Below are 14,993 nucleotides of genomic sequence, written 5' to 3' on the forward strand. Positions count from 1 at the left end.
TCCCAGATCGCCTGCGAGTCCCTGGGTCTAGCTGCAGTTCCCAGATCGCCTGCGTGCCCCGGGACTGACTGTAGCGCCCAGGTAGCCTGCATGCCCCGGGACTAGTTGCAGTTCCCAGATCACCTGCGTGCCCCGGGACTGGCTGTAGCGCCCAGGTCGCGAAAACAAATGGGGAAAAAAACCGGCTGCGGGCCGGATAATTTCAGGTTACGGGCCGGATCCGGCTCGTGGGCCGTAGGTTGCCGACCCCGTCCTAGATTATTATGTAACTTTTCACCATAAATAATTATACTCATGGAACATATTTATTACACGTTCAGGTTTGTATGTGGAGAAACAAGTTGAATAGAATGCTGAAACAAGAAGTGTTGTGATATTGCACTTTCGCCAATTTTAGTTGAATTATAGAATTCCAATTAACAGATAATTTTACAGTAAACTGAAGGATATTTGCAATAAACACCAATTTGATTCGCCTTTAGACTGCAGCATCCTACATTGACAGTTGTTACATTACATATCAAGATCAGGTTATCTTCAACATATTAATTTCATAGGAGCAACAATACAGAAACCAAAGCAATATATATATTTTTAAATGTATGGGAAGTAATTAGTATTTACCCTTTTCTGAAGCAATGGGCAGCTGATAAAATCCATCGACAGGAGATGAGTGTTGCTCCACAGCTGTGTTGACGATTGAGTTGTAAACTGACTATAAATGGCCACTCGCCATCATACGTGCTTGACCCACCGACAATCCTGTCAGATCTGGTTTTTCGTTGACCACATCCTTTCAAAGAAAAAAACAAAATATATGTTAACATGCCAAATTCTCAAAATTTCCCTTTGATCTGCCAAACTTTACTGCTAAAGCATTGAGGAGTCCATTTAATAAAGTAAAGACCTACAGAAGAAACCTAGATATCCCTTTACATGAGATGTTGCAAAAAAAAACCCCATGCCACAGTACATTGAAAAATATCCCATTATGTCCTAACCTTCTCGACTTTCATCTTCAAGTGCACTGATCACCAATTACCTTTAGAAAATAGCACAGGTGAAAAAATTGTAAACAGTATTGTACCATCTCAGGTTTCATCCACAGTTCTGTTTCATCTCCCTCCCCGTATTGCCTCTGTAACGGTAACAGCCTACACAAAATGAAATGCACAATACGAGTATTCAATATTCGTGCATTGAATCTGGAATTTTGAATTTAAAACTATGAAGTTCTATGAATTAAAGCCCCAGGAGATGTTTTAAGCATCTAAAATCTACCAACTGGGCGGATCAACTCAATGCCACAGATAGACATAAAATGCTGGAGTAACTCAGCCGGTCAGGCAACATCACTGGGAAAAGAGAATAGGTGTAGTTGTGGGTCAAAACCCTTTTAATAATAATAATAATAATAATAATAATAATAATAATAATATATTTTATTGTCATTGCACATCAGTGCAACGAGATTTGGTATGCAGCTTCCAACCGATGTAAAAGAAAAGTAAAATAAATAAGCTGTGTGACGTGACCATCCGAGGGAGACAGTCCAGGGGGGATGGGGGGCACTCAGCAGGGCCGGTTCAGAGCCGCTATAGCTCTGGGAATAAAGCTGTTTCTGAGTGGAGGTTCGTGCGTAGAAGGCCTTGTAACGTCTGCCGGAGGGAAGTAGTTCGAACAGTCCGTTACAAGGGTGTGAGGAGTCTTTATGGATGCTGACGGCCTTCCTGAGGCACCGTGTGTGGTAGATGCCCTCCAAGGCTGGTAGCTGTGTCCCAATAATCCTCTGCGCTCTGTGGACGACGCGCTGAAGAGCTCTCCTCTCCGCCTCCGCCTCCGTGCAGCTGAGATACCACACAGAGATGCCATACGTTAATATGCTCTCTGTGGTGCAGCGGTAGAACGTTGACAGCAGCTGTTGGGGCAGACCAGTCTTTTTTAATGTCCTCAGGAAGAACGGTCATTGCTGTGCCTTCTTGACCAGCGCAGCGGTGTTGGTGGACCATGTGAGGTCCTCTGAAATGTGAGTGCCCAGAAACTTAAAGCTGGACACTCTCTCCACACTTTCCCCGTAAATGGAGATTGGGGCGTATTCTCCATTATGGGACCTCCTGAAGTCAATAATCAGCTCGTTGATCTTGGAGGTGTTTAGTGACAAGTTGTTACGTGCGCACCAGTCCACCAGGTTCTGCACCTACGCTCTGTTTTTCCGACTGGAGAAGGGTTTCGTCCCGAAACGTCACCTATTCCTTTTCTCCAGAGATGATGCCTGACCTGTCGAGTTACTTCCAGTGTTTTGTGTCTATCTTCATTGTAAACTAGCATGTGGAGTTCCATCCTAAACTCAAGGCCACATTGGTTTGTCAGTCTGAATTCAAATGTGCAGCCAGGGTCAAGTAGAGCTACTGTCTCATTACTCCAGCTCCTAGGTTCAATCCTTTCCCCTGGAGAGTGTGTGCACCTACATTCTCTGTGCCCACGTGGGTTTCATCTGGGTGCTCTACTTTCAACCCTTTAACTCAAGAATGTGAGGGTTCGCAGTGTAAGTGGCCCTTGTGTATTCAGCACGGGGTTAGTCCAGAAATAGGTGGCCATTGAGGATTCAGAGGACTGAAGAGCCCATTTTCATGTTGTATCTCTATACCATGAGAACTTACCACAGGCTGTATATTCAGATCTTCTGCAAGCTTCACTGTCCGTGCACTTGTGAGGGAGGTAAAAGACTGAAATACAAAACATTTTACAATGCTATTATGTGTAGCCAAGTAATCTTAAAGGCTTTCATTCAATGGACCTCAACTTGGACTGCAAATTGTTCTAACAGGTATTTACGCGTGTTTAACATTATCCCAAATATACAAGAACTTAGGAGTATTAACCCAATTCCAGAAAGTCGAACTATTGTTTCACTTGATCACTTAACATTTTGACAGGTTCACTCATTTAGCATTCCAAAGCCCCCCCTCCCCCAACCAATTGTAACCCCCTCCCACATTGTAAACAAAATCAATATGAGTCTCGCCAAGAGGGGATCTCCATACATCCTTTGCATTAAGATCAGCGGTATTCGTGCAGTTTTTACAACAGGGCTTGCATCAGCTTGTAATGAAACGAAGGGAAAAAATAAAAAGATGTTCAGCTCCACCACAGATACAACATTGGACCATGTAAAAATGACATTCAGCAAACGTACCAAAACTCTTTGGGAAATGTTAGCGCGGGAAGAATCTCAACATCAGAACGGCTAAAATATACTTAACGTTTCATTTCACAGACAAAAGCGAACCTGCCTTTGGAATAATTAAACACGTCCTCAATTTACTGATCCTCAGTTAAGAAAGACTTAGAGATTAAAACCAGAACTGGTTAAAAATTCGCCTGGTTTAAAAACATCATCACATTGCAAAATACTCACATATTACAAAAGCGACCAGCGCTGCAATTATTAATACACTTAGCAGGGCTGAAACTATTGCCAGAATCTTAAACACTTTGGACATCTTGGCTTCCTCGGTCTTCGCCGCTTCCACATTCGCGCTGGTCATTTTGACAGCGAGAACAAACGAGCAGCCACTGGAGTGAATCCGATGTCAACCTCTACTGGCAACAACAGTGAAGGTAACGCGCCGATATTTATGGAGAGGAGGGAGTGGCATCAGGTGCCTCCAGATCTGAGATGACGGGGCAGATCCCCACCTGGTGAATATGGTCCTGGGCGCTCATCCACCCTTGCACATTGTCATTGGAGTATTGTATCAGAAGGAGTGATGGTGATAGAATACAAACACGTCCAACAAATGGGTGGAATTTGTTGTTTTTTCCAAAGCGGGTGCGCTATGAATGGGACAGCAAGCGATGATTAAAAGAAATAAACGACAAAGTGCTGAAGATGAACTTGATGCCGTTAGTTCTTCGCCCCGTCTGAGCCCACATACAAGTACAACATATCTCTGGGTTTCTTCCATCTGCCCGAGAGAGAGGCTGATGATTACGGGTGATGTTGAAGGGATGATGATGATGATGAGCGAGGGAAGGGTTGATGAGTGGAGGGATTGCTGTGCGTGTTGGGGGTGATGCAGATGGTGATTTTTATAGTTTGTTGCAAAGATAACGAAGGTAGGATCTCAAGCTGCCCTAAAGTCCCAAATATATAAAGAGGTCTTTGTAACTATTATTTTTTTAATTACATTTGCAAATATTACACCCTTTGTATATTTACCATTTTACTGAAACATTAATGAAAAAGTAACAATATTTGCCAAGATCAAGTGAAAAATATTAAGGTTATTAATAACTAGTTAAAGGTGAATATGTATGACAACATGGTGTGAGAGATTACTAATAGTAATAATCCTATCCATTGTATATTTTATGCAGTTAATTAAATGATTTTGTCTGCTGAATGTACCTTATGATTTTTTTAATATATTACTGGAATCAATGGATTGTAGAGTAACCACTAACTGTAGAGTAACCAACCCCCTTCAGCATTGAGATTTTGTTGGTGGAGTCTGTTGTCCAGACTGTATGATTCTGCTATTTCAACCATGTCCAATGCTTGATTTATATGTGATGCAGTTGTTCCTACTCTCCAGACATTTATGAAGAGCATTTTGGAAAGTCAGCTTGGGTATGAGCAACTTTGTCTTGTCTGAAATTGGTGTCTCTTGGTTGGTCTTGGTAATCTGTTGGTCTTTATTTTCAACATAATGGTTATGATAATATAACTGACTGGCCTTTGCCTTTGTAGGGAAAGATATCTGATAGCATTACCTGGCCTGGTAGACGTGAGTGTCAAGGAATTGTTGCAGCAGAGAAGGAGACCATTTGGCTCATGGACTCCATATCAGCTCCTAGTAGTGTAATCCTCTCAATCCAGATTAGTAATGAAAATGACTGGATTGTCATTAACAACCCGACTAGTGATGTAATAACGGTGTTTGAAATAAATACTAAATCCCACAAATCCCAGATGATAGAAGAAATAAAAGCAATAATTCAGCAGGTCAGACTATATTTGCTGCCAGTCTTTTTTCATGTTTTTTCCTTTATTCCTTTATCTCCACTTTCACTCCTGTGTCTTTGAAAAGAGAAACTGAGTTAATATCTCGTCAAAGACCCTTCACAGAACTGGAAACAAAAATAAGAAACAAGTTGTTAAGAAAGCTGGGGGTTGGAGTAGATATGTCAAAGGGGAGATATCTGATAGGGTGATATTGAGGTTGCCGTGATGCTTTGCTGTTTGTAAAGCCATCCAGTTGATGTTACGATACGATACGATAGAACTTTATTTATCCCAAGTGAGAAATTAATCTGCCATCAGTCATAAAACACAAAATACATGAAACATGAAATTAAAGCGATGAATGGAAATGATTGGGGATGTGCAATGATTATGGAGGGGGTGGGGACGGGAGTCAGTCTCAGTCTATCCCATGACAGAAGGGGGAGGAGTTTGATAGCCACAGGGAAGAAGGATCTCCTGTGGCATTCTGTCCTGCATCTTGGTGGAACCAGTCTGTTGCTGAAGGTACTCCTCAGGTTGACCAGTGTGTCATGGAAGGGGTGTGCTGTATTGTCCAGGATGCTCCGCAGTTTGAAGAGTATCTTCCGCTCCAAAACCACCTTTCATGAATCCAACTCTGCCCCCAGGATGGAGCCTGCCTTCCTGATAAAGTTGTTGATTCTATTGGCATCCACGGCCTTCGCTCTGCTGCCCCAGCACACAACAACAAAGAAGATGGCACTGGCTACCACCGATTGGTAGAACATCTGCAGCATCTTGCTTCAGACAATTGAAGGAGCGGAGCCTTCTGAACAAGTACAGCCGGCTCTGTCCCTTCTTGTACAGGGCCTCTGCGTTCCTGGACCAGTCCAGTTTACTGTCCAGGTACACTCCAAGGTATTTGTATCCCCTGGTAAATAGCACATCCACACCATTGATGGAGACAGGGGACAGGGGTGTTCCTCTCCTAAATTCACCACTAATTACCTTAGTTATTGAAGTCAGTTAGAGAGAGAGCAAGCAAAGAACACATAAAAGCAGTGACGTGATGATCATAGCTGTGCTGATAAATTTAACTGATCCAGCAGGTTCTGTGGAGAAATATCTGCTATCGTTTGGGATTTGTGGAAGTGCCGTACAAGATGTTTCTGCTCCTCCTAAATTTCTCATATATCCCTAGCAAACTATGGGCAATATTCACACAGCTGCCCTCATGTTGAATGGCCAGGCAGAGTTTTTGCAATGATTTACATTTGAATTTCTGTTTTAGATTTCTGGAGCTAGTATTAGAGAGAGCACAACAAATCACTAGAAAATGCTAAGTGACAATGCCTAGATAATCTGTCCTGGTGATGGTGGTGGATTGTCCAGAACCAAGAGTGAATATTGCTGTTGCATTCAAAATGTAATTATGAAATTCTTAACTAATATTTCATCAAAAAGGTAGGACCTATGAAACATTATAAAGTAGTATTGACCTAAATTTTATTTTTCAGTCTCGTGGAATGAACCTTTGGGCATTTCACTCACATGTGACAGTAATATCACTGAGTCATGGAGAAAATAGCTCAGGTGCAAACAAAATACCATGAATTGTTTACTGGAAGCAAGCAAAAGTAGGACAGTAAACAACATGACTAAATTTGACATGCATTTACTTTTGAGCCAGACTAGCAATTAACGTTTTCGGTGTTCAAAAGGGAACTGCAGATGCTGGAATATCGAAGGTACACAAAATTGCTGGAGGAACTCAGCGGGTGCAGCAGCATCTATGGAGCGAAGGAAATAAACTGAAGAAGGGTTTCGGCCCGAAACGTCGCCTATTTCCTTCGCTCCATAGATGCTGCTGCACCCGCTGAGTTCCTCCAGCAATTTTGTGTACCTAGCAATTAACGTTGTCTGAATGGCCTACTCCTACAAATCAGAGTCGGCACCTATTGTCATTTGTCTAGAAGACCGCAGGTACTGGTATCTGGAGCAAAAGGTAAACTGCTGGAAGAACTAGGCCATCGGTGCCGACTCTGATTTGTTCTGTATCATTTCATACCTATAGTTTCCCTCTACCCTGACTCTCAGACTGAAGAAGGGTCTCGACCTGAAACGTCACCTATTCCTTTTCTCCAGAGATGCTGCCTGACCTGCTAAGTTACCCCAGCATTTTGTGTCTATCTTTGGAAGAACTAGACAGGTCAGGAAGCAACTGGCAAGGCAAAGGGATGATCTATGATTTGTGTTGAGACCCTGCAACAGGATATCTTTTTTATTTATGATATATCAATGTTTCTGAGAAACCCAACTTTCATTGCCAATCTCAAATTCCATTGAAATGGTGATAATATGCTTCCTTCCTGAACAGTTCCAGTTCATTTGGTGCAGAAATCTGATGTTAAAAAGGAGGCTTCAGGATTTAGACGCGTTTACAAAGAAGGAAGTCAAAATATTGCACTTCCGGGATGTGTGTTTCTTTATGGCTTGATTTTGCAAAGAGGCAAGTTCTCTTCTCGGGCCTGTTCCTGATGAAGGATGTCTAGATATATCAGAAAAATATGAAGGATTTTGCGAGGGCCAACTGGGTTGTTGGTTTGGTGAAAACAGGCGGCTGTGACTTGACTTCACCGAATCAAGCTTTTACTCATCGTATGTTTCAGTTACCAGCTGTTTTTTACTCACTCTCATTCCTCGCATTCAATTCCTACCTGTGTATTCGCCTCTGCCCCAAACAAGTCCTTTTTCTTGTCTTTCACCATGTCAAATGCTTGGCGGTAGGCAGGAAAATCGCTGAAACATGAAAGGAGACCATAATATTCAATTTGATAAAGATAGTCATAAAAAGCTGGAGTAACTCAATGGGTCAGAGAGCAACTTCGGAGAAAATGAATAGGTGATGTTTCGGGTCCAGATCCTTCTTCTTGACTCAAAACCTCACCTACACCTTGCTGTCTGACCCGCTGAGTTACTCAAGCTTTTTGTGTCTATCTTTGGTTTAAACCAGCACCTGCTGTTCTTTCCTACATTTAATATTAATTTAGCAGGATCTCCAGATCCTTAGCATGAACACTTTTTTCTTTTTCCACTCCTGTACTCTTCTGATGATCTCCACCATTCCACAGCATGACGGTTTGCTGGAAGTGTTTATTTTCCTCAAAATAACTTGACCTAGGCAATATCGTACACACCCAATTTAATCTCACCTTTAGGCATTCCAAAACTAAAGGATGTTTATGCTCATGTTTGGCACATGATTATCTGTGCCAAACATGATTGCGACATCAACTAATCCCTTCTACCTGTACATGTTTCATATCCTTCCAATCCCTGCTTTAGTATGATTCAGATAGTACTTATATCTTTGTAAAAACTTCCCTGAGTCGCCATCGTTTTTGTGAGTTTAGATAGTATTGACCTTCCTTACAGCAATGTAGGGCATCTCAATAAAACACTCAAACGCATTATTACTAATGCGGCTGAAACAAGTAATATGTACAAATAATATTAACAAGTAATGGGCGAAACGGTGGCGCAGTGGGAGAGTTACTGCCTTACAGTGAATGCAGCGCCAGAGACCCGGGTTCGATCCTGTCAACGGCTGCTGTCTGTACAAAGTTTGTACGTTCTCCCCGTGACCTGCGTGGGTTTTCTCTGAGATCTTTGGTTTCCTCCCACACTCCAAAGACGTACAGGTGTGTAGGTTAATTGGCTTGGTAAATATAAAAATTGTCCCTAGTGGGTATAGGATAGTTTTAATGTGCGGGGATCGCAGGTCGGCGCGGACCCAGTGGGCCGAAAGTGTCTGTTTCCGCGCTGTATCTCTAAACTCTAAATATATATGAAATGTGGCATTTTAATTTTGTAGGAACCGAGTGGACCGCTGATGAGTCATTTAATATTTCACGTAGTCTTTGAATTATATTTGAAGAACCAGTTTAGTTTAGTTTAGAGATACAGCTTGGAAACAGGCATACACTTGTTCTAAGTTATCCCAATTTTGCATACTACACCCAAGGGGCAATTTACAGAAGTCAATTAACCTACAAACCTGCATGCTTTGGTATGTGGGAGGAAATCGGAGCACCTGCAGAAAACCCACACTCTCACAGGGAGAATGGACAAATTCCATACAGACAGCACGCGTAGTCAGGATCAAACCCGGGTCTCTGGCACTGTAAGGCAGCAATTCTACCATGAGGAGAGGGATGGTGGTTCGCTGGACAATCCGGATGGGGATGACAGCTGGAGGTTCTGCAGCAGCATTGGGCTCACCTGGATTAAGCGCCGCTCCAGGAGATCGAGCGCGCAGACCAGACAGGACTTTAAAAATGGCACCAATACCTGCCGATTCTTGCATGCAGTCTATGTGGAGTATTTCTATAAGCGAGTTCGGTATTCCGAAAAATGCAAGGAATCATGGGATTTATCAAAGGTCAGTCGCGATAAACATTCTCGGCAGCTGTGCTGCTGCATGTATACAGACCTGCGCTTCATCCGTAGTCAGGGTCGAATCAGGGTCGCCGGCACTGCAAGCGCTGTTGAATTGCCACTGGACCATCCCCTTCCCCTTCATGTCCCATCCCTGTCTGGGGGTGGCCGGACATGTCTGGGGTGACCCTGGACCGACAGGACACCGGCCCGGAGCAGTGGTGGCTCAGGCTTACAGCCAGCATGGAGAGGAAGCGTTAACTCCACTGCACCGGGCCGGTGTACCATCAAACCAGGTTTCGGGTCGAGACCCTTCTTCTTGACCCAAAACCTCACCTATTCATTGCTCTCTGACCCACTGAGTTACTCCAGCTTTTTGTGTCTATCTTCGGTTTAAACCAGCACCTGCAGTTCCTTCCTAAATTTAATATTAATTTAGCAGGATCTCCAGATCCTTAGCATTAACACTTTTGCTTTATCCACTCCTGTACTCTTCTGATGATCTCCACCATTCCACAGCATGATAGTTTGCTGGAGGTGTTTATTGTCCTCAGAATAACTTGACCTAGAACCGATGGCAATATCGTACACATCCAATTCAATCTCACCTTTGGACGTTCCAAAGCTAAATAACGTTTATGCTCATGTGAGTAACTTAACTCACATTTCTAGGTCAAATTATTCATATTCTTTAATTGGCAAAACCTGAACTAGAACAACATTTGACCATACATGCTGGTTGCTATAGTTAGTTTTTCTTTTTATGTACATCCATTGTACGTAGTACTGGGACTGCGTTGAAAATTGCATGGATTCTCAAATATCAGATAAACAAGTCTTTCAAAACTCTGTGTTTGGATCTGAGTCTAAATGTACTGTTGGCTCCTCTTTCCTCACTGGTGTCCATATGATTTTCAAATTTGGAACGTACATAATTTCAACGCTTTTGTTCATGTTTCCCTGCATTGTATCCCATCTCCATTCGCCCATTGGGGAATGAACAAAGATCAATAGATGAAAGATCACTGCACAGAAACAGGCCCTTTGGCACATGATTATCTGTGCCAAACATGATGGCGACTTCAACTAATCCTTTCTACCTGTACATGTTTCATATCCTTCCATAGCTGGGCTGTCGATTAACCCGGTGGGACAGGCAGAGTTAAGCTGTAGTTAGCGCTTCTTCCCAGCGCTGGCTATAAGGCTGGGCCGCCACTGCTCTGGGCCGGTGTCCTGTCAGTCCAGGGTCACCCTGGACATCTGAATCTGCCCCCGGACTGGGATGGGACACTTGGGAGTGGACAGAGACCGTCCAGTAGCAATTCATAAGCCTTGCAGCTCTGGAGACCCTGGTTTGATCCCGACTACGGATGAAACGCAGGTCTGTATACATGCAGCACCACAGCTTCCGAAAATGTTTATTGCGAGTAACCTATAACCTGGGCATGCGCAGTCGGAATACCACTCGTTTATTCTCTTTTGTACTATGGGGGATTGATCTATGGTATGGAAATACTTAACTGAACTGCATGCAAAAAATAATTTCACTGTACACTTGTATGTGATAATAAAGAACTATTGAAGATTTATAGATTTTTTAAAAATAATTGTTCACGAAAACATCATGTTAACAATAAAAAAAATGCTGCCAATTACACTTCTGAAGTGCAGCCATAATATAATGTAGGAAACATGGCAGGTGGTTTGTTCACAACAAGCTCCCCAAATACTAATGTTATAACAATAAGATTTTCTTCTTCTTCTTGTAGTCATCGATTGAGGGATAAATATTGGTCAGAAAATGAGAGATGTTTGCATCGCTATTTGTTAAAACTTGCAGCGCAGGATAGGGGGGAATATTCGAGCTGTAGGCTTATGTCCCGCGCCATTGGAAGCACTCAAGAGTTTTGTGGTCAGCTATGGGAAACACCTCAGCGTACGGATACGGAGCGGTGGCTGCAGGAGGTGAAAGACGACCCGTATGTGGTGATGGCAGGTCGAGGTGTCAGTGGAGTGGGCCAATGGAGGCTCTAAAGCAGCTGGGGAAACGCGCAGATCAAATGCCGCTGGAGGCCTCACATAAGTGGGATCAGCGCACAGATCAGGCGCGACCCGTAGCAACACGGAGTTACCGACAGCATCGCCCGACCATGCCGACACCATTGTAGCAGCGCCTACTGGCGCATGCAGGTATCGAACCCGACATTCGGAAGCCGGGGTCACGTGACTCGTGAGGGGCTGTTTGTTTTTGCGCGGTTTTGCTTTCACGCGCCAGTTCAGCACTGACCACCGATGTGGCCAGACGTTTCGAGAGAACCTGTTTACTGTACTGGGGGCGCCGTCCTGTACGGGTATGGCTACCCAGCCTGCAGCTGTCCGTTTTTTCTCTTTTTTTATTTTTAGTTAGTTGAGTTTTTTTGTTTTCGGAGTTCTTGCCTTTTTTATGTGGGGGGGAAGGGGGGAAACTGTTATCTAGGGTCCCTACCTGGTCAGAGAGGCAACTTTTTTCCGGGCTGCACCGTCGACCCGTCCTCGTGGCCTACCAGCGGGCCTGGAGCAGCGTTTCCAATCGGGGACCGCCCAGAACCTCGGCTTCGGCCGCGGCACAGCGCCGGAGCGCTATCGCGGAGCGAGTGATGCCTTGCCTGGGTCGCCGCGCTGGAACTTCGGAATGCTGAGACCGCAGGTGAACATTATGCAGCTGTAGGTCTGTGGAGCGGCCAGCTGCGGGCAGTGGCGCTGAACTTTTCACCAGGAGCCTGGGATCTCGCGACGAGATCGCCAGTGGTGAAGCTCCATCGAGCGTGGCCTGTCGGCTTCGGAAGTCGCGGTCTCCAGTTAGGAAGCGGCCGCTCCAGGTGCCCCAAGCCACTGAGAGGATTCTCCTGACGCGCCTGGCGGAGAAGGGCCTGAAACATCGGGCCCCGTAGCGGCGACTGCGGAGGCCTCAATAGGCCCGACTATGGGTGGACAAGGGGATGGGGACTGGACTTTGTGCCTTCCCTCATAATGGGAACCATTGTGGGGGGATGTTTTTTATGTTTATTGTTAAATTCTTTAATGTTGTGTCTTATCTTTATCTGTGTGCTGCATGGCAAGACAAATTTCACTACACCAATTGGTGTACGTGACAAATAAATGTCCTTTGTCCTTTGTACTGAAAAGAGAATTTTCGAATAAAAGTTTGTTTAAAACTTCAGTTGTCGTTCTTGAGACCGCCAAATTTGTGACCCCGACCTGTCTAGCCATCATTAGACAAGAGAATTATGCAGGAAGACAGCGTTCCCGCAGAATCAGCCAGCACGCGGCAGGGCTCACTGGCTTTCAAATTGCTATAGTTTTGGCCTGACCAACCTCAGGTGTGGTTCGTTCACGTTGAGGCACAGTTTCACCTCCATCGCATCGTAGCGGACGACACAATGTATTTCCATGTGGTGGGGGCTTTGCCGCAGGACTGTACCTCGAGGCTGTGGTCGTACTGAAGAAGGGTTTCGGCCCGAAACGTCGCCTATTTCCTTCGCTCCATAGATGCTGCTGCACCCGCTGAGTTTCCCCAGCAATTGTGTGTACCTTGTACCTCGAGGCTGTTGCCCTACATCAGGGACCATCGGCAAATACGAAGGGCTGAAGGCCCTGCTGTTCCACGCTTACGGTCTCAGCCGCAGAGACAGGCAAGCGAGGCTGCTGCACATGGACTGTGTCGGCGACCGGCGGTCATCCACCATCATGACGGAGATGTTAGCCCTGATGGACGGGCACCGCCCATGTCTGCTTTTCGAACAGGCGTTCCTGGAGCAGATGCCTGACAAAGTCCAACTGATGCTCGCCGAAGCTGATTTCAGCGACCCGCACCAACTCGCGGAGAGAGCTGTCAAATTGTGGGCACACAGAAGGCAGGACGTGTGTGCTTTTCACCCGCCTCCTGGTCATGGCAGGGGTGCAACCGAGACGACATCGAGAGGAAGAAGAAGCCCAGCCCAGCGCCGAAGAAGCATTGCCGCGGCCAGTGGTCTACAGTCAACGTCGCTTGTGTTACTACCATCAATGATACGGGCCCGAAGCCCGAAGATGCCGGAGCCCCTGCTCATATCAAGGAAATGCCTCGGCTGATCGTCCATAGAGGCGAACAGGATCGGCCCAAACGAACGCCTCTACGTCCGCTATCGCCATTCCAGCCACCGTTTCCTGGTGGACTCTGGTGCCAATACTAGCGTCTTGCCCAAGATACTCGCGTCGGTAAGATAGGACCCGTCCTCTCGGCTATTAACGGGAGCGACATTCGCACTTACGGTACACGGACCCTGGACTTAAATTTCGACTCCCGACCGTACAGGTGGAAGTTTATCGTTGCTGACGTCGCCTAACCGAACCTGGGGGCCGACATCTTGCGCGCGTTCTCCCTGTTAGTCGATGTGCGAGGAGGGCGCATGGTTCCAGTGCCGGACCTGTGCCCTGCCAAGCCGCGCGTTCCGTCCACGCCCCTACAGCAACTCGACGAGGTAGCTGAGATCCAGCAACCTTTCACAGCCCTGCTCGCCGAATTCCCAGGGTTGCTCACGCCCCGGTATGACGGGGCCATGCCCGTCATGGCATGGTCCACCACATTCCCACCGAGGGCCCACCGGTTCACGCCCGAGCGTGCCGCCTCCTGCCCGATAAACTGCGCATCGCATGAGACGAGTTCCAGCTTATGGAGGACATGGGGATTGTCCGGCAGTCGGACAGCCCTTGGGCTTCCCCGCTACACATGGTGCCCAAAGTGACTGGGGGTTGGAGACCTTGCGGTGATTACTGGCATTTGAACGCGGTAACCACAGCAGGTAACCACAGTCCCGAACATCCAGGATTTCTCGGCTCATCTGTAGGGCGCAACCTTTTTCTCAAAGGTCGACCTTATTCGCGGGTATAATCAAATTCCGGTCCATCCCGACGACGTCCCAAAGATGGCCACCATCACCCCTTTCGGCCTTTTCGAATGGCTCAGAATGCCTTTTGACCTGAAGAACGCTGCTCAGGCATTCCAAAGGTTAATGGATCAGGTCGGTTGGGGTTTGCCGTTCATATTCATCTACCTCGATGATATTCTGGTGGCCAGCAGCTTGCAGGCAGAGCACGTCAAGCATCTCCGCCTGCTTTTCGAACGGCTGCGCTAGCATGGGTTGGTGATCAACCCTGCGAAGTGCCAGTTCGGATTGTGTTCCATTTCATTCTTGGGTCACAGCATTACCTGCCATGGCGCGCAGCCGCTGCCCGAGAAGGTCGACGCTATCCGTCGCTTCCCAAGGCCCCTATCGGTCAAGGGTCTACAGGAGTTTATAGAGATGGTTAATTTCTACCACTGATTCATCCTGTCAGCCGCTGCCATCATGCGGCCATTGTTCCAATGCCTGGCCGGTAAGCCTAAGGACCTGGTCTGGTCCAAGGAGGCACAGAAGGCGTTTGAGGGGGCTAAGACTGCATTGGACAACGCCACTATGCTAGAACACCCTAGGGCGTCAGCCCAAATGTCCCTCACCGTGGACGCTTCCGACGTCGCGGTAGGCGCCATCCTCGAGCAACGCGTAGGTAG

The 14,993-nt window shown here is 46.2% G+C and overlaps 1 protein-coding gene across 2 annotated transcripts in view; it reads right to left on the reverse strand.

Moving 5' to 3' along the window:
* The window catches only part of LOC116976597 (testisin-like), a 59,178-nt gene that overhangs the window by 5,206 nt on the left and 38,979 nt on the right, over nt 1–14,993 (reverse strand). The window contains exons 2-3 of one of the 2 annotated variants that reach the window (XM_033026439.1): nt 2,661–2,726; nt 625–793 (exon numbers count right to left, since the gene is read on the reverse strand). The exons of the other annotated variant lie outside the window; for it this stretch is intronic. Of the exons in view, the coding sequence (XP_032882330.1) occupies nt 625–793; nt 2,661–2,726 (235 nt within the window). The remainder of the gene's footprint in view (nt 1–624; nt 794–2,660; nt 2,727–14,993) is intronic. 2 annotated transcript variants of the gene reach the window in all.

This window comes from Amblyraja radiata, chromosome 1 (genome assembly GCF_010909765.2).
Source record: "Amblyraja radiata isolate CabotCenter1 chromosome 1, sAmbRad1.1.pri, whole genome shotgun sequence".
Taxonomy (NCBI): Eukaryota; Metazoa; Chordata; class Chondrichthyes; order Rajiformes; family Rajidae; genus Amblyraja; species Amblyraja radiata.